Source organism: Palaemon carinicauda, chromosome 39, assembly GCF_036898095.1.
Source record: "Palaemon carinicauda isolate YSFRI2023 chromosome 39, ASM3689809v2, whole genome shotgun sequence".
Lineage (NCBI taxonomy): Eukaryota > Metazoa > Arthropoda > Malacostraca > Decapoda > Palaemonidae > Palaemon > Palaemon carinicauda.
Window position 1 is genome coordinate 17083653 of NC_090763.1, and position 18633 is coordinate 17102285.

Here is an 18633-nt window from a genome sequence, read left to right on the forward strand (position 1 = left end):
AATTGAAATATCTATTTGCAAACGGATGATTGGATTTTGGTTGAGAATTGTAAAATCAAAGGCGTCTAAATTGTCAAATCTTTTTTATCGTTTTCTTAGAATTCTTTACGAGTCGAATGAGTATAAGTCTAGTTGGATCCATAAAATTAAAACTATCCTTGATTCATGTGGTATGTCAAATATATGGGAGCATCCAGAAAATTTCAATTACACGTGGATTATAAATAGCCTAGAAATGAAACTCAAAGATATAGAGAGACAACAGTGGCATGCAGAAGTAGAGAGAAATATATTGTGTATTAATTATAAACTTTTTAAGACAGAATTTGGCCAAGAAAAGTATATTATAAATTTAGATAAACCAGAAAGAATTGCCCTTAGTAAATATAGGTGTGGTACCCACAAACTTCCTGTAGCAACTGAAAGATATTCTAGGCAGGAGAATCAGCACCCTTGCACACTATGCAACGGCATTGAAGTTGGGGATGAATACCATTATGTTTTAGTTTGTCCTGTGATTAGAGAAATAAGAGAAAGATACCTAAAGCCCTACTATTGTAGAAGACCTACCACTTTTAAATTTAGTTTGCTCCTCAATACAAGTAGTGCTAGAGAACTGAAAAGACTTGCAAAGTTTGTTAACCTTATAATGTCTTTATTTTAGATTTAATACTTTCTAGGATTTTCATTATTCTGGTATCATTTTTCAATGTATGTACTTTCCTTTGTCAGAATACCTTTTATGCTTTAATTATGTACTTGCTAAATATATGTGTACATAAATATAGTTGTAATCTATTGGTCTCTTCTTTTTGTAGTTTTTGTGTAAAATATATGTATTTGTGTAATTTTTTAATTCTCATACTACGGAAGGGGTCGATAGAATAAAATTTGCCTTTGCCTTTTGCCTTTGCCGTTGCTTTGCCTTTGTCTTTACCAAAAGACTGGGAGTGTGCGTGTATTGTACCATTATATAAGGTTAAGGGAGATGTGCCTGAGTGTTGTAATTCAAGGGGTATTAGTTTGTCGAGTGTAGTTGGAAAAGTGTATGGTAGAGTAATAATTAATAGGATTAGGGAAAAAAAACATAAAATGCTATCCTAGAAGTACAGGGTGGTTTTAAAAGAGGTAGGGGACGTATGAATCAGATTTTTACAGTTAGGCAGATATGCGAGAAATATTTAGCAAAAGGTAAGGAGGTGTATGTTGCGTTTATGGATCTGGAGAAAGCGTAGAGTAGAGTTGATAGGGAAGCGATGTGGAATGTGATGAGGTTATATGGAATTGGTGGAAGGTTGTTGCAAGCAGTGAAGAGTTTCTAAAAAGGTAGTAAATCATATGTTAGGATAGGAAATGAAGTAACCAAGTGGTTTCCAGTGAGAATGATGTTGCCATGGTTGTTCAACTTGCCTGTTGATGGAGTGGTGAGAGAAGTGAATGCTCGAGTGCTTGGTCGAGGATTGAAACTGATAGACGAGAGTCATCATGCATGGGAGGTAAATCGGTTGTTGTTTGCGGATGATACTGTACTGGTTGCAGACTCGGAGAGAAGCTTAGTAGATTAGTGACAGAGTTTGGAAGGGTATGTGAGAGATGGAAGTTGAGAGTTAATGTGGGTAAGAGGGAGGTTATAAGTTGCACGAGAAGGGAGGGTGGTGCAAGGTTGAATGCCATGTTGAATGAAGAGTTACTTGAGGAAGTACGTCAGTTTAAGTACTTGGGGTCTTGTTGCAGTAAATGGTGGAGTGGAAGCAGATGTACGTCAGAGAGTGAACAAATGATGCAAAGAGTTTGGGGCAGTGAAGGGAGTGGTAAGGAATAGAGGGTTGGGCATGAATGTAAAGAGAGTGCTGTATGAGAAAGTGTTTATACCAACTGTGATGTATGGATCGAAGTTGAAGGGAATGAGAGTGACACCGAGACAAAAATGGAATTTGCTTGAAATGAAGTGTCTGGGGAGTATGACCGGTATATCACCATTAGACAGGATTAAGAATGAAGTAGTCAGGGTGAGAACGGGTGTAATGAATGATTTAGCAGCTAGAGTGGATATGAATGTGTTGAAGTGGTTTGGCCTTGTTGAGGGAATGGAAAGTGGCTGTCTGCTATAGAAGGCGATGAATGCAAGAGTTGATGAGAGAAGTATAAGAGGAAGGCCGAGGTTTGGATGGATGGATGGAGCGAAGAAAGCTCTAGGTGATAGGAGGATAGATGTGAGAGAGGCAAGAGAGCGTGCTAAAAATAAGAATGAATGGCAAGCAATTGTGACGCAGTTGCGGTAGGGCCTGCTGCTTCCTCTGGTCGCCTTGGAGAGGTAGCAGCAGTAGGGGATTCAGTGTATGAAACTTTATCTGTGGTGGATAACGGGGGAGGGTGGGCTGTGGCCCCCTAGCAGTACCAGCCAAACTTGGCTGAATCACTCGTCAGGCTGGGAGGAGCGGAGAGAGGAAAGGTCCTGTTTTGCTCATTTGTTTGATGTAGGCTACCTCCAAAAAATGGTATAAGTGCCTTGGTAAATAGTATATATATATATATATATATATATATATATATATATATATATATATATATATATAGAAAGTAAGCTACAACCCTAGTTGGGGAAGCAAAATGCTATAAAACCATGGGCTCCAAAAGGGAGAAATAACCCAGTGAGGAAAGGAAATAAGGATATAAATAAGGGATATGAGAAATAATTAACGATTAATGAAACATTTTGAAAACAAAAGTAATATCAAAACAGATATTTCATATATAAACTATAAAACATGAAAACATTTAGTGAAAGTTTGAACTTTTGAAGTTCTACCGATTCAACTACCCGATCAGGAAGATCATTCCACAACTTGGTCTCAGCTGGAATAAAACTTCCAAAATGCTGTGTAGTATTGAGCCTCGTGATGGAGGAGGCCTGGTATTACAAACAGGATGGAACTGTCTGGAAAGATCTGAATGTAAAGGATGATTAGAATTATGAAAAATATTTTGCAACATGCATAACGAACTCATTGAACGACAGTGCCACAGAATAATATCTAGATTAGGAATAAGATAATTTAATAGACCGTCAGTTCCTGTCCAACAAATTAAGATGTGAATTAGCAGCTGAAGACTAAACAGGAGACCAATACTCGAAAGAAGGTAGAATGAAAGAATTAAAACACTTATTCAGAATAGATTGATCATCAAAAATCTTTAAAAACTTTCTCAATGAGCCAATTTTTTGTGCAATTAAAGATGACACAGACGTAATGTGTTTCTCAAAAGCAAATTTGCTATTAAGGATCGCACCTAAAATTTTAAGTCATACAAAGTTAAAAATAACCCTAGATCTACATTCAGGAGATGGAATTGATGCAAAGAGTGTAGCATCATCTGCATATGCAACAAGATTGTTTTCTAGTCCAAACCACATGTCATGTGTTTATACAGTAGTATGAAAAGTAATGGGCCAAGAACACTAACCCGAAGAACACCAGATATCACACTCCTATACTCAATATGGTGCCCATCATCAACTCTTTGCGATCTATTATCTAAAAATTCAATAACGATGCTAAGAGACAACCAACCCACTCTCAACTGTTTGAGTTTGAAAAAAAAAGGGCTTCATGATTAACACGGTTAAAGGCAGCACTAAAATCAAGCCCAATCATACGTACTTCCTGACCACAGTCAAGGGATTTCTGTACAGCATTGGAGATTGTAAGAAGGACCTTTACGAAAAAAAAATTGCAAACTAAGGAACAGATGATTACCTTCAGCAAACCTATTAGGATGTTTTACCAGAAGTTGTGACGACACTTGTGTACGTCATTTCCGTAACATTTTGAAGGGGAGACAAAAGCAAACATCCCTAGATAGGTTCCTTTTAAAAAGGCCAGCAAAAAGTGAAGGTGAAAGTGAGTCAAAAAGTGAGGCAAAAAGAGCCAAGCCAGAAGAAGAGAAGTAAAAAAATGAAAATGAAAAAAAAATTAGTTAAGTTTAGTGTAACGTAAGATTAACATTTATTTTCAAGTGTGTGTACAGTAAGCTAATTTTATTTAAGTTAAATTTGAAGTTTTATGTCATGTTACGTAGTGTTACAAAAGTGCAACGTACTGAACGTGTTGCCGTCAAGTCTCTCTCCTCCCCTATCTCTCTGCCTCCTCCCCCGCACATCCCGCCGTTAGCCGCTACCGTCTGTCTCAAAGGTAAGAACTCCATAATAATGTCATATTTTATTGCAGATCATAACCAGTACATAGGTACTTGTTATTTTGTGAGTGTAGGTTGTGAATTAGAACAATTAAAAACATGTTTTTTCACTGTAATATACTGTTTTTAGGTGTTTTTTCAGAAGGTGGGAACGGATTAATTTTTCTTAGTTATTTTATATGGGAAAAATTGATTCAAGATACGAGCTCGGGTCCCGGAACGCATTGAGCTCGTATCTCGAGGTATTACTGTCTATATATATATATATATATATATATATATATATATATATATACATATATATATATATATATATATATATATATATATATATATATATATATATATATATATATATATATATATAATACATATATACATATATTATATTATAGTCCCGTGGTCTGGAAACCAAAATATAATATTACGGTTGGCAAGCTACACAATCTCTCGAGTTCCAAACTCACCTGGTTGTTTTTACATTAATCTGTTATATTTGAAAACATTAAAACCTGAGCTCAGATAATTATATAACTCCCAGACAGTAATATATAAAAACACTGAATATCCAAAGGTCTGTGAAGTACACTTAAAACATAATTGGGTAACCATTATTGAAGAACTATTCAAAACCACCTTTTACTTTGATTCTGTAGCAGGCATACGAGGGAGTACTGAAATAAACACTGGTGATTGGAATAATATGCTTCTTACAAAAATTAATATATTCTATAAAAATTACAACACTTTGAAAGAATTTACATAAAAAAATAAATCACTCGAAATATTAAGTCTGAGCAAAAACTTAAACTAAGACAAAAGAAATGTTACACTCTGAGAATTACATAATTACTTGTTTCAAAGGAAATTAAATTTTTTCACAAATAATTAGTCCTGATACTTGATGAAAATTGTTAAAATTTAACACTCTAATTCTTAAACTCAAAGAAATTACGTAAAATAATTGATAAACTTACAAGATTTTGGCTCGCACAAAGTAGTCGAAGTTAAGCCAAAAATGAATATACTTCACATTTTTACATAAATCTCTCTGGGCCAGTTACAAAGATTTACACAATACCAGCACTCACCGCAACACAATAAATTTAAAATCACCTTTAATGTCTTCCATAACGTTTCAACACACTATACACGATTTACTTAGGGCACAAAATCACTTTGGAGAGGGCAATCTCGAGGCACTTGAGAGAGAGGGGATGTTGGCTCTTTCACAGGACAGACCGGTTCTCTTCTGTCCTATGCATCCCTAGGGGCATATATATATATATATATATATATATATATATATATATATATATATATATATATATATATATATATATATATATATATATATATATATATATATATATATATATGACTTAGTTATTTCTAGATTGTTCTAGGTCAGATATCTGGAGGCTTGGGGGTTGGCTTCGCGACGCTACTTACCAACTATTTCTATCAAACACCACCTATGCACCAGGAAGATGACTATCTCTCTCTCAGCTAGCTCCGCCCACCTACCATTCTCGGAAAAACACAAAGACAAGATGAATCTAACTCTGGGTTTTTCAAGAAACTTCCAAAACACATGGCAAATATAAGAATTGCATATTTTCTCACAAACATGATGCAATACCTCATGAAAACATAAAAGAAAATTACATAAGTCCTCGTTCATACCTCGTAGGGTCATATAACACTCTTAAACAGTTTACATAAGACTTCATAACAAAATACGTGAAATAAAAAGTTAACTACTATAAATAACGTAAATTTACATAAACTGACTGGAATGAAGAATACAGTGAAATTAACAACGGAAGTCTTACGTAATTTACATACCAAACTAATTTGCTAACACTGGAGACATGCCCCATAGATAGCTCAGCCTACTTAAACCATTCAGATTACCCTAGCCTAAGACAAGGTGGAATTAAAACTTCCGACTTAGCCTAAAATATAGGCTAGAAAAGTCCAGCTTATGGAAAACACACAATTTTATATACAGAATTAACATCCTCCCATTGAAACAAACAAAATCAAAAGAGGTGTGCTTACTCACTGCGCTTTAGTTATTCCTTACAATTCAACTGCATTTTAAACACTCACCAGAACTTTCCGAACACCGTCAGATCGTAAACAAGCGCTTTAAACAAATGGTTCCTGACCACATACACCTCATCGTATATGTTTGCCCCTGAGTCACAAGTGTGATAGTCAACATCTATCTGGCTTTGATATGCGAAGTTACTTTTCATGCTATGATATAGTTGTACCGTCATTTTAAATTAGAATGTTTCTGTCATCATATAAAGCACACTGTTGGAGAAGAATGACCTCACAGTGGAGGACATCGGAGACAGAAGACATTGGAAACGGCTCTCTAGAAATAGCGACCTTGCATGGTGGGAAAAGTTTTAGTCGAAGAAGAAGACCGTTCTGTAGGAATAAGTAAAGTTTCTTTTTGATTCAGTCATGTCATTTAGGTAATTGAGTTAATAAAGACAGGTAAACTAAGTGGATAGCTGAAGTAGTCTTCTTATACAACAGTTGACGGTGGTTCTTTTTTTTTTTTCATCTTTCCGTTGACTAATGTTGCTCATTTGATTCTACTCTAATTGTATATGACTTGAGACCAGTAAATCTTGAAGCTATTGCTTTAATTATGTTTTTTTCAATTACAGAACATTTTGTAACAAACATCTCACGTTACAAATTTTGAATGAGGCAGCACATTTTTGTAGTCTTGTGTATTGGATTTGTGAACATATGGTTCTTCTGCATTGCAACGCTCATTTTAATGTATTAGAAAAAAGAAACCAGAAATGAGTTGTTTTAACCAGTTTGTATATATATATATATATATATATATATATATATATATATATATATATATATATATATATATATATATATATATATATATATATATATATATTGTTATGGGCCATACCCATCAAACATACAAAAGTCTCTTAAACACAAATGAAGTCACTAACGACCAAGTCCACAATAGGTGGAATGGCCGCAACAGAGTGTACAGTGATGGAATCAAGGAGGATATAAAAAGCTGAAAATAAAACTTATATATTTATTACAAACTTTTTAGAAGGAAATGACCACTGAGTCTCTTACAAAATACATTAAATAAACCAAATCCAAACACACACTGAAAACATAGAATAACCAACACTCTTACACCAAATTAAGACAGACTATACAATTACACTTTAAAGAGAGGACCCCGAAAGTAATAGAATGTTGAAAAGTCAGAATAACCTAACTTATGTTACACACTAAATCCATAACAAAAAAATAAATTTCTTCCCTTAAGCGAGCTTCAAAACAGTGGTATTGGCAAACACAGCCTTCAATTCACAGGACGAGGAGATTATTATATAATTTCGCCAGGCAATCCATGGACACGGCCGTCCGACAGGTAAACATTCACTTTAGCGTCGCGAGACGATCAACGGACACGGAGGTCCAAAAAGACACCACACCTTACCAGTTGGCAGAGAGGTCCCCTTGGCTAAATCACTGAACCAAGGGCGAGGTTGGATAATCCATAAATCTTCCAAAGGAAGACAACAGCAGAAGCGAAGAAAGGCAGATCTCGATTATCCGACTCAGTCAGTCAAGCACTCCCCTTCTTAAAGGTCCAGAAACGGCTGTCTCCACCTGGACACTCAGGGCCCAAGTCTCCTCCAACATCACCCGTGAAAAATAAACAAGCTCATTGTAATTAAAACTATACAACAAGTCAGAAATGTCGGGGAGGAGGAAACAGGGTCATTCCGTTCCAAAAGAAATAACTGCCAAAGTGACTTAATCAAAACAAAATATTTTACGTTAAATTTAACACATACTAACAATAGACACAGTGGAACACACTAGGTTGACGTAAACTCAAGCACTTATAAATCACTAATTTACTTGTGTATATTGCTTTCGGTCTTCTGAAATTTTGTAAGTTTTATAAAAGGAACACGTAAAAATAAAAGTTATTGTGGAATTTCAAATATTTGCTAGTTATTTTCAGATGTACTTGTGATAAGTTTTAGCTATTTTATTTTCGTAAACCAAGAACATTATATTGTTTTCAGCATGGTGTAATGCACATTCTGTAAGCAATGGACATACAAATAAGGAAGTTAAGAAAATACAACAATGAAACTGGACGACAAGGTTTATTACAAAATTCTAATTCAGCGCCTCATGACTATTAATACAATTTATTTGAATGAGAACTCTTGGTATAATAGAGAAATTTTACAAACATCCTATAGCAACTGCCATCTGACTCGAATCGACTTTAATGACAAAAAACACCCGCTAAATCCAGCTCTACTTTCAATACCTTTATTATATATTATATTGTTAATTTAACGCCAATGTTAACCTTATTAACAAAAACCGTTAAATGTAAACATACAATAATCTAGTTTTGTATGATCCTTTGGTGGCATATAAATACCTGGTTGTTCTCTACTTTCAATAAGGTTAGATGTTTGAGGGCTCGTATTATATGCATGCCTCCTCCACTCCCATCACAACGACATTGTTTGAACAACCAAAATGCTTCGGAGACCAAAGTAGCATTTTCCATATAATTTTAGGTTGCTGGTAACAAATATCATGGTTAAAATTGTTTGGTAGCTCTACTTTTCGTGATACACTTACATGTCTTAACAGGTTCCTACAGGCTGGCAGACGTGTATATTACTCACTACGCTCACAGTCTCTCTGCCCTCAGTATTGTTTCATCAGTCACAGAAGGTGTTTGTGCTGTGCAAGTTTAAATTTGGAGGGCTAAAAGTAAGTGATTTTAATGTAGAATACTTCATAAACTTAAAATAAATATTAATTGAGCAAGCTATTAATAAGCATAAGAGGCATTTAATTATTTTCCTACTGAATGATATAAATACATACGCTATGTTGTCTTTTTTATGATAAGTTTATGAATACTTATTCTGCTTATCATCTAATTGGTTGTTGTTTTCTATTTTGCAGATGCCTCGTACTTGTGTGAATAGGGCAGAAAACTTCTGCTACATTTGTGGTGGGGTGACCTTTGCATCACAGAAGTGCCGTATGACTGCTCTGGTTAGAAAGGCATATCACCTATATTTTGGATGCAAGATTGGTGACCAGGATAAGAACTGGGCTCCTCACATATGCTGCAACACTTGTGCTACAAACCTTCGCCAATGGTTGAACAGAAAGAGGAAAGGAATGCCTTTTGCTGTGCCAATGACGTGGAGGGAGCCCACAGACCATACCAACAATTGTTATTTCTGCATGGTACCTCCAATACAAAAGGGCTTGTCAAAGAAGAAAAAGGAGTCCATTGAATATCCAAACATTCCATCAGCTATTCGCCCAATTCCACATGGAGAAGGTCTACCTGTTCCTGATGCACCAAGTTCAGTATCTTTCGAATCAGACAAGGAAAGTGGTGACGAGGAAGCAGGGGAGGATGGCAATGCTGGATTACAAAGTGACCCTAATTTTCATGAAGCACAGTCCTCTAGGCCACATCTCATAACACAAGAGGAACTCCATGACCTTGCCAGGGATGTGCAACTACTCAAGAATAAAGCAGAGTTCCTAGGCTCTCGTCTTCAACAGTGGAATCTCTTAGCACCTGACGTGAACATTTCAAAATTTCGGAACCGTCAGGAGTACTTCAAAGATTTCTTCGTAATGGAAGGTGATTTACTGGCATGCAACAATATTAATGGTCTGATGGAAGCACAAGGCATCAAATATGAACAAAGACAGTGGAGGCTGTTCATAGATTCATCAAAAACAAGCCTGAAAGGTGTTTTGTTGCATAACGGCAATAGTAAACCATCAGTTCCTGTGGGCTATGCACCCTACATGAAAGAAACTTATGAGAATATAAAGCAATGTTGCAGTGCATAAAATATGATGAACATCAGTGGCAGTTCTGTGGTGATTTAAAAGTTGTTGCTATTGTGGCAGGGTTGCAGGGTGGATACACCAAGTACTGCTGCTTTCTGTGTGAATGGGACAGCCGGGCAAGAGATTCCCACTATATAAGGAAAGAGTGGCCACCTCGTCAATCATTGGAGCCTGGAATGATAAATGTTCAACATCCGCCTCTCATTGAAGCAAACAAGGTTTTGCTACCACCTTTGCACATCAAACTGGGGCTCATGAAAAACTTTGTAAAAGCGATGGACAAATCTGGTCAAGGATTCTAGTATTTAACATCAAAATTCCCTCCGTTGAGCGATGCAAAGATAAAAGAGGGAGTTTTCATTGGTCCTCAGATTCGAGAGCTTCTTAAAGACGATGAATTTGAATCAGCTCTTCGTGGGGAGGAGAAGGCTGCTTGGAAGGCATTCAAGTTAGTTGCAAAGGGATTTCTCAGAAACAAAAGGGAGAGAAACAATGAAGAATTGGTGGAAAACCTCATCAAGGCTTACAAGATCATGGGATGTAACACGTCACTTAAAATCCACTTTTTGGATTCACATTTAGCCTTTTTCCCAGCAAACTGTGGAGCAGTTAGTGACGAACATGGTGAAAGATTTCATCAAGATATTTCAATCATGGAAAAGAGGTACCAGGGTAAATGGAACACAACAATGCTTGCAGACTATTGCTGGTCACTGACAAGAGACGACTTTTCAACCTATTATAAGCGTCAAGCCAAAAGGCAGAGTAGATATGGATTAGAGTTTAAAACATAATGACATATACTGTATATTAAAATAGATTAATCAAATATTGCATGCCTCGTATCTTTGAACCTGTAGCCAATACACATTTTTCAACGTGATATTTGGATTCATTGAATGAAAATACATAAGAATCAACTAATCTCATTTAAGAAGCACACAACTTTACAAAATTTGTTGACCAGTAGGCCATTAACCCTTGGATGCCAGTTGGCATAAATGCAGCCTGATTTGATACCACTTCATGTTTCGTCTTTTCCTCTCGCCAGAAGTTTACGGCAAAGAAAGGATTTTCCCTGTTTGCATTTATAATTTAGCGAGTCCACTGTTATGATTTGGATCTTTAAGCAAATATGTTTTGTAAAGATTGACAAGTGAAAGCCTGGAAATTTTTAAGAAATGGGAGAAAATAACTTGTCTTGTTTGTTGTTTGACCTATATCTGGTCCACAATCACTTATTTCATCAGTATTTTCTGAAAAAAGAAATTAAGTAACTCTTTCCAACATGGTAATCTCTAAAACATGCACAGAGAAAGAACTTCTTTAGGTTGGCCAAACTCTGGAGCTTTATGCCTCCGGTAGGCAGCTCCTATCACCCTCACATCGAAAAAGCTTTTTTAACCATAGATATATATTCTGAGAAGAGGGTTTCATCATGCTTACAATAAGCCACATATTAAAAAAATGTTTCAGCATTGAATGAGTAAGTTATTACCGAGAAGTTATTGTAATTGTTATTTAAGGAGATTAACTAACCTTGGAAATCTCAATCTGAGACCAAATCAAATCTCCTATACTATGAATGAAGACTCCGAGCTTGAAAAGGTTAACTGCCAATCGGTTTAGTTCAGGAGTTTACCTTATGGTTCAGACAATAGATAAAACGCATTGAAAAGGAATCTGCATCAACTGCCATCATCTATTTGTTTACTTATTCATTGTATGTTTTTCTGTTTATTCTACAATAGCATACTGTATTTGAGGCTATAGCTAAAATGATGATTCCCCTTATGGTAGTTGGTAGCAGAACAAAATTGTAAAACTAATTTGTATTTATGTTATTGGTTTTACCCATCAGGACCTACTTTTTATATTGTTTATCACTTACTTTCTTCTGGTTGAAAGTTCCCAGGTAAGAATGCCACAATTGGTATAAAGCACACAATTAGGGTAAAATACCTCAGAGTTAGAAGAAACTATTACCAAACCATTTTCCAAAGAACTTAAGTGCTATATACGGGTATAGGCTTACAAATTCAGAAGTTCTTGCTTTAGTTTATTTTACATTGTCTTTTATCCGTGAAGGTTAAATGAAGCTTACAAATAATTTATTCATGCTTACTATTATCGATTTAACATTTCCACCTCAATACAACAGTTCATAAGAACTTGCAAGCCTCTGAGACGACTGATCACAGCAGTATCAGTTCTCAGTTCCTCAGAGTTTCAGCCTCAATAGTAGCTGGGTGGGAGGCAATATCCCACTCAGTCAATGAAGTGACGGTTATCTTGTAAAGGGTATTGGGAGAAAGGAATAAGAAGTCGTGGTAGTGCGATTGGTCTGATGGGGTCTGAGGATTGGCCAGCGATATCTTGGTGGCTTCCACGACCTTCTCGATTTCCTGGTGGTAGGCTGAGATGGGACATCTGTCAAAATCATCAGGGTCCTCGAATTCTATTTCGATGCTGTGGTCCGTAATATAACCAATGCGGAGATTTTTCGGTTTGCTGGGGACTATAGGAAAGAAGACAAGAGAAACAACTATGAGACTTGAATAAAATTAAAAGGCTGTACTGTGTCCATGCATTATGCAGTTGCATAATAACAACAATATCGTAAAGATTAATGATCAAAGTGAGCTTATAATTATTATCATCATTATTATCATTATTACTATTATTATTATAATATTTTTTTTATCAGTATTACTATAACTTGATAAGCTACAACCCTAGTTGGAAAAGCAGAATGCTATAAGACCAGGGCCCCCAACAGGGAAAATAGCCCAGTGAGAAAAGGAAAAAAAGGAAAAGTAACATTAAAATAAATATTTCCTACATAAACTATAAACACCTTTAAAAAAAACAAAAGGAGGAGAAACTAGAATTGTGTGCCCGAGTGTACCCTCGGGCAAGACAGTGGAAGACCATGGTACAGAGGCGACGGCACTACCCAAGACCAGAGAACAATGGTTTGATTTTGGAGTGTCCTTCTCCTATAAGGGCCGCTTACCATAGCTAGAACTGTTTAAGTTCATGTAAAACTGCAACGCCATCTCCCAAAACAAAGAAATGGCTTCACTAATGGAATGTCAGGATGCCAGAAAACTTTCAATCAATCAATCAATCACTAATTGAATATAAGGATTGATCAAGTTAGACCTTGCTCAAATGGAATTCCTTTCTTTCCGTAGTAACCCTGACTCTAACTTGAAACTCAAAAAAGGATGTTTAAAAACGTACTTAAAACGTAATGAAGCAAAATTATCTCCAAGCACAAAGACAGGTTATTTTCGTTGTTCAGTCAAACAAAATATATCACACAGAGCTTTACACTACACTGATCTCCTTCAGAATTCTAAGAAAAAAGAGTCTTGCTCTCAGACGTAAAAATTAATGACATACAATATAAAAGAATATTTCATATAAAGTGCTTCCAATCTGAAGCAAATATCATAAGAATCGTTGATGTGGGCTACATCGAAAGAAACAAGCTGAACTTTATAAGTACACAGATTTCTTTGACAGCCTCTAATTGTCTGGGATGTACAAAAAAGTAACAAATAAACAATTAAGATAATTTACTTCAAGAAGTAGAATTTCCTTGACACTGAAGAAGGCTACATCTATCTTACCAAACACCAAAAGTTGAAAATTAGGAAAGAGTTTATCCTCAACCGAAATATTTCATTAACAGTCTTTTTAAATATAAGTATCACAGAGGTACAATAATACCGAAATATTTAGAATTAATCTAAGAAGCAAAGACATTAATGGAAATCGTTCTGTCTTGAACCAAACAAACATTACCGAAAGAAACAATACTTACTGCAAGGAAGCTGAGCCAAGCAGGCGACAGCAAGACTCAGGACCAATGGCAAGACGAACTTCATGATGAACTTGTTCCAAGCAGAGCACTGACGTTTAGGTGCACGTCAAGTCCTTCTTATATACTGGGTATTGGCGAACGCACGGTGTATCAAAAGGAGGCCCTAATGTTTTGTAACTTAGCTCTACAAAAAACGTTGCTAACACAGATGTTGCATTTCTCACGAAGTCTAAAAAAATTTATCCACTCATATTACTTAATATCTTGCTTGCCTCAGATGATAAAGAAAGTATAAAATTTAGTAAGCTAAAAATTACAATATAGGCTATACATACAGTGTATATATATACTATATATATATATATATATATATATATATATATATATATATATATATATATATATATATATATATATATATATCATTATCATCTCCTCCTACGCCTATTGACGCAAAGGACCTCGATTAGATTTCGCTGTTCGTCTCTATCTTGAGCTTTGAAAATAAAACTTTTAGATTCATCATCTACTTCACGATATATAGTCGTCAGCCATGTAAGCCTGGGTCTTTCATATCTTTTAGTGTGTTATGGAGACAAGTTGAAAGTTTGGTGAACTTATCTCTCTTAGGGAGTGCGAAGAGCATGCCCAAACCATCTCCATCTACCCCTCACCATGATCTCATCCACATAAGGAACTCGGGTTATCTCTATTATAGTTTCATTGCTAGTCCTATCCTGCCATTTAACTCCCAATATTCTTCTGAAGGCTTTGTTCTCAAATCTATAAAATCTGATGGATATTGTTTCATTGTCATATCACGACTCATGTCCACACATAACACAGGTCTCACTAAACTGATTTATATCTAGATGTGTATATGTAATTTTCAGTATATATATAAATATCTATATATATCCCTTTCTGAATAATTACATTAATATGGTGAAAGGGTTTGTGTATCGCCATGATCAGCGAAGCTGTACTGGTCAGGGCTACCCAAACTAGGTTGGTTTGCTGTGAGCTATCAGATAAAACCCAAACATGAATAAGAAAATGTCTGAGGCCTTTGTCTTGCAGAGGACTAGAAACGGCTGCATTTGATGTTGTATGTATACACACACAAACACACACACACTCACACACACACACACACACACACATATATATATATATATATATATATATATACATATACATATATATATATATATATATATATATATATATATATACATATATATATGGATATTATTACCTCTGGCAAATTACATAACCTCCCGAGTACCAAACTCACCTGTTTATTTTTACATAAATCTGTTATACTTGAAAATTATTACCCGAGACCTAAGAAATTATGCAACTCCAAGAGAGCAATATATAAAAACACTGAATATCCAAAGGTCACTTACTTTACTATTCAAAACAAAACTGCATAATTACTTTACTTGAACTATTAAAATCAACCTCTTACTTCAATTCTTAGTCAGGGATACGAGCAAGGTATATTAGGAAATAATGATGATCGAAATAATAGACTCTTTCCAAAAATAAACATATTCTATAAAAAAGTTACAACATATTATGCAAAGAGAATTAACACCACAGGTAAATTACTTTAAATATTAAATGTTGAACATAACCTTAGACTATGACAAAAGAAATACAATCACTTGTTTCACTGGAAATTAATTTATTAAAATATCTAATTTTGATAATTGATGAAAATAGTTAACACTTTAACACTATAATGATTAAATACTAAATGAAATTTACATAAATATAACTTACGTGTTTTGGCACAAAAGAGGTAACTGAACAGTTAAGCCAAAATAAATACACTTCCCTTTTTAATCTAAATCTCACAGGGCAAATTACAAAAAATTATTTTATACAAATACTTTCATTAACACAATACACTTGGAATCTCCTTCAATGGATTTATCAATGTTTGAACACACTACACACGATATATGTTGGATAGAAATCGTTAATCACGTTTGAGTGGGGACACACTGGACGCGCTTGCGAGGAGAGAGGATGTTAGCACTTTCACAGGGACAGGTTGGATCTCCTCTGCTGCTTACGATTTCCTAGTGGCACACACATATATATATATATATATATATATATATATATATATATATATATATATATATATGACATAAAACTTCGAATAATTCTGAATAGATTATTCTCGTGCTGCTTACGCTTTCCGAGGGGCATATATATATATTGACTTCAAACTTCTAGATAATTCTAAAAAGATTATTCTTGTGGCTTGTGGGCAAGGCCTCAGTGGCGCCAAATTTACTAAGTCTTTCGAACAGGGGAACAAACCTCGCTTGAGAGTTAACTCTTTCTCGGCTAACTCCGCCCACTTGCCTATTCGAAATAATATAAAAGATATAACAAAATCTTGGGTTTTCAAGAACATTCTAACTACAGGGAAATATAAACATGATGTAATACCTCATAAACATAGCATAAGCCCTCGTGTTCATACCTTGTATGTGTCGTATAGCATACCTAAACGAGATTATATAACACTTCGTAACAAAATAAGTGAAATAAAAAGCTAATTCTTAAAAATTAGGTAAATTTACATATACTGACTTGAATGATAAATACAATCAAATGAACGACGAAAGTCTTACATAATTTACATACAATTACTTAAAACAATGAGAGAAACTCACCTTACGAGCTGGCTGTACACCTCTTAAATACACAAATGAAATACATGAATAAAATATCTACTCTACACTAGACCAGCTTCGTAAGAATATAAGAATACACATATAAATATATATGTATATATATGTATATATATATATATATATATATATATATATATATATATATATATATATATATATATAAGGCACATAATTAGTGCATGAGGCAAATTATGGGCAATTCAACTGAACCATAATAAAGCCCAAAGAATGGTTGTTGTATGTCAAGGACAGATGTGGCTCCTCAACATCTGGATCTTTGCAACGGTCAAATTCACGGAGGCCTTGGCATGCCTTGTTTGGCGGCGGACAGACAAATAACAGAGATAATTGCAAAGCTGAAGTAAAACATCATCCGACCATAAATGAATTATATACAGTACCATCATCATCAGCCACTGCTAGTCCACTGAAGGAAAAAGGCCTCAGATATGTTCTTCCACTCGTGTCTGTTTATGGTCTTTCTATGCTAGGCTATATGCACAAATTTACTTTGTTCATCAATCCATCGTCTTCTCCTTCTTCCCCTTTGTAGTCTCTAGGGACCCATTCTAATAGTTTTCTTGTTCATCTATTATCTGTTGTTCTCATTATATGCCCTGGCCCAATCCATTCCTTTTACTTACATGTTATTAAAATATCCTTTACTGTGCTTTAGTTTACTCTTTTTCGATCTCTTTGTGTTATTCCCAACATTATTCTTTCCATCGCTTTTTGAGTTGTCACTAACTTATGTTCTAAGGCTTTAGTAAGGCTCCAACTTTCTAACGCATAAGTTAATACTGGCAGGAGTACTTGACTAAATAATTTACTTTTTTGAGAAAGTGGAATTTTACTTTTCATAATCTTTCTTTGTTCACCAAAAGCTCTCCACCACATGCTTATCCTTCTTTCAATTTTGGTCTTATGTCCTATGGAAACCCTTACTGTCTATCCTAAGTAGGTATATTCATTAACAATCTTTTAGAGTTTCATCCATAGCTATTATTTGTTGTCTCTGCATTTTCATTGAATATTATCTTAGTTTTACTCATATTCATTTTCAGTCCTACATCTCTGCTTTCTCTTTTAAAATCTTCGCTAAGTGTTTTGCCATTCCTCCCATGATTCACTAAACACATCTACATCATCTATAAATGTTTAAGTTGTTAAGCTATTCAAACCTGTGCCCTTTAAACAATATATCCCACCTCAACCAACCCTCTCAAAGCTAAGTAATCTGTGACAGATGGTTAAGGGATCCTAAACACTTAAAACTCTCATCGGAACCTTCGTTTCAATTTATGTTTCTTCCAACTTTGTCATACGTCTTCTTATAACCATAAGGGGAGAATCTTAACATCATATCAATGTGGTGATTAGATTTGAGGATTTTCACAGCCATTGCATGCTCAACGTCTTTAAAGTTGATTCCACTAACATACAGTATCTGGTCTGCTTCTGTTAGGCATATGTGGACTATGAAAAAGCCTTTGAAAGTGTGCAATGCCAATTTTGTGGAGAGTCCTGTGTTATTATGGAATTCCTCTTAAATATGCAAATTTGATAAGTCTATTCATGAGCATAGCAAGTGCTAATTAATGTTAGCAGAGTTCTATCAAATCAATTTCCAGTGAACAGCAGAGTACTTCAAAGAAATGTTGTTCATCATCCCTATGGATCGTGTAATGCGTACAACAGTTGGAGATGGTGGAGAAAGATTGGACTGGATTGGTAATAAGAAATTACTGACCTAAAGTATGCTGATGATGCTGTCCTTATTAGAACACCACATGATTTGCAAAGCTTGCTTACCAGAATATATGAAATATCACAGGACGTTGGGTTCAAGATTAATAGAAGAGAGATGATGAGAACAGAATATGCAATTGAAGATGAAATATCATAGGCAGGAGAAAGGATTAATAAGGTAGAATCATTTAAGTACTT

General features: G+C 35.1%; 2 protein-coding genes across 2 annotated transcripts; one reads left to right on the forward strand and one right to left on the reverse strand.

Moving 5' to 3' along the window:
• The first annotated feature begins 1832 nt into the window (after nucleotides 1–1832).
• Nucleotides 1833–12426, forward strand: LOC137631264 (uncharacterized). The gene is made up of 3 exons (XM_068363047.1): nucleotides 1833–2009; nucleotides 8899–9021; nucleotides 9220–12426. Exons 1-3 carry the CDS (start codon nucleotides 1833–1835, stop codon nucleotides 10132–10134), a joined length of 1215 nt encoding a protein of 404 aa, XP_068219148.1. The 3' UTR covers nucleotides 10135–12426.
• LOC137631033 (uncharacterized) lies at nucleotides 12242–14125 on the reverse strand. The gene is made up of 2 exons (XM_068362595.1): nucleotides 13967–14125; nucleotides 12242–12652 (listed from the first exon to the last, which is right to left on the reverse strand). The coding sequence occupies exons 1-2, from the start codon at nucleotides 14028–14030 to the stop codon at nucleotides 12348–12350; spliced, it is 369 nt and encodes a 122-aa protein (XP_068218696.1). The 5' UTR covers nucleotides 14031–14125; the 3' UTR covers nucleotides 12242–12347.
• Between the last annotated feature and the right edge of the window lie 4508 nt (nucleotides 14126–18633).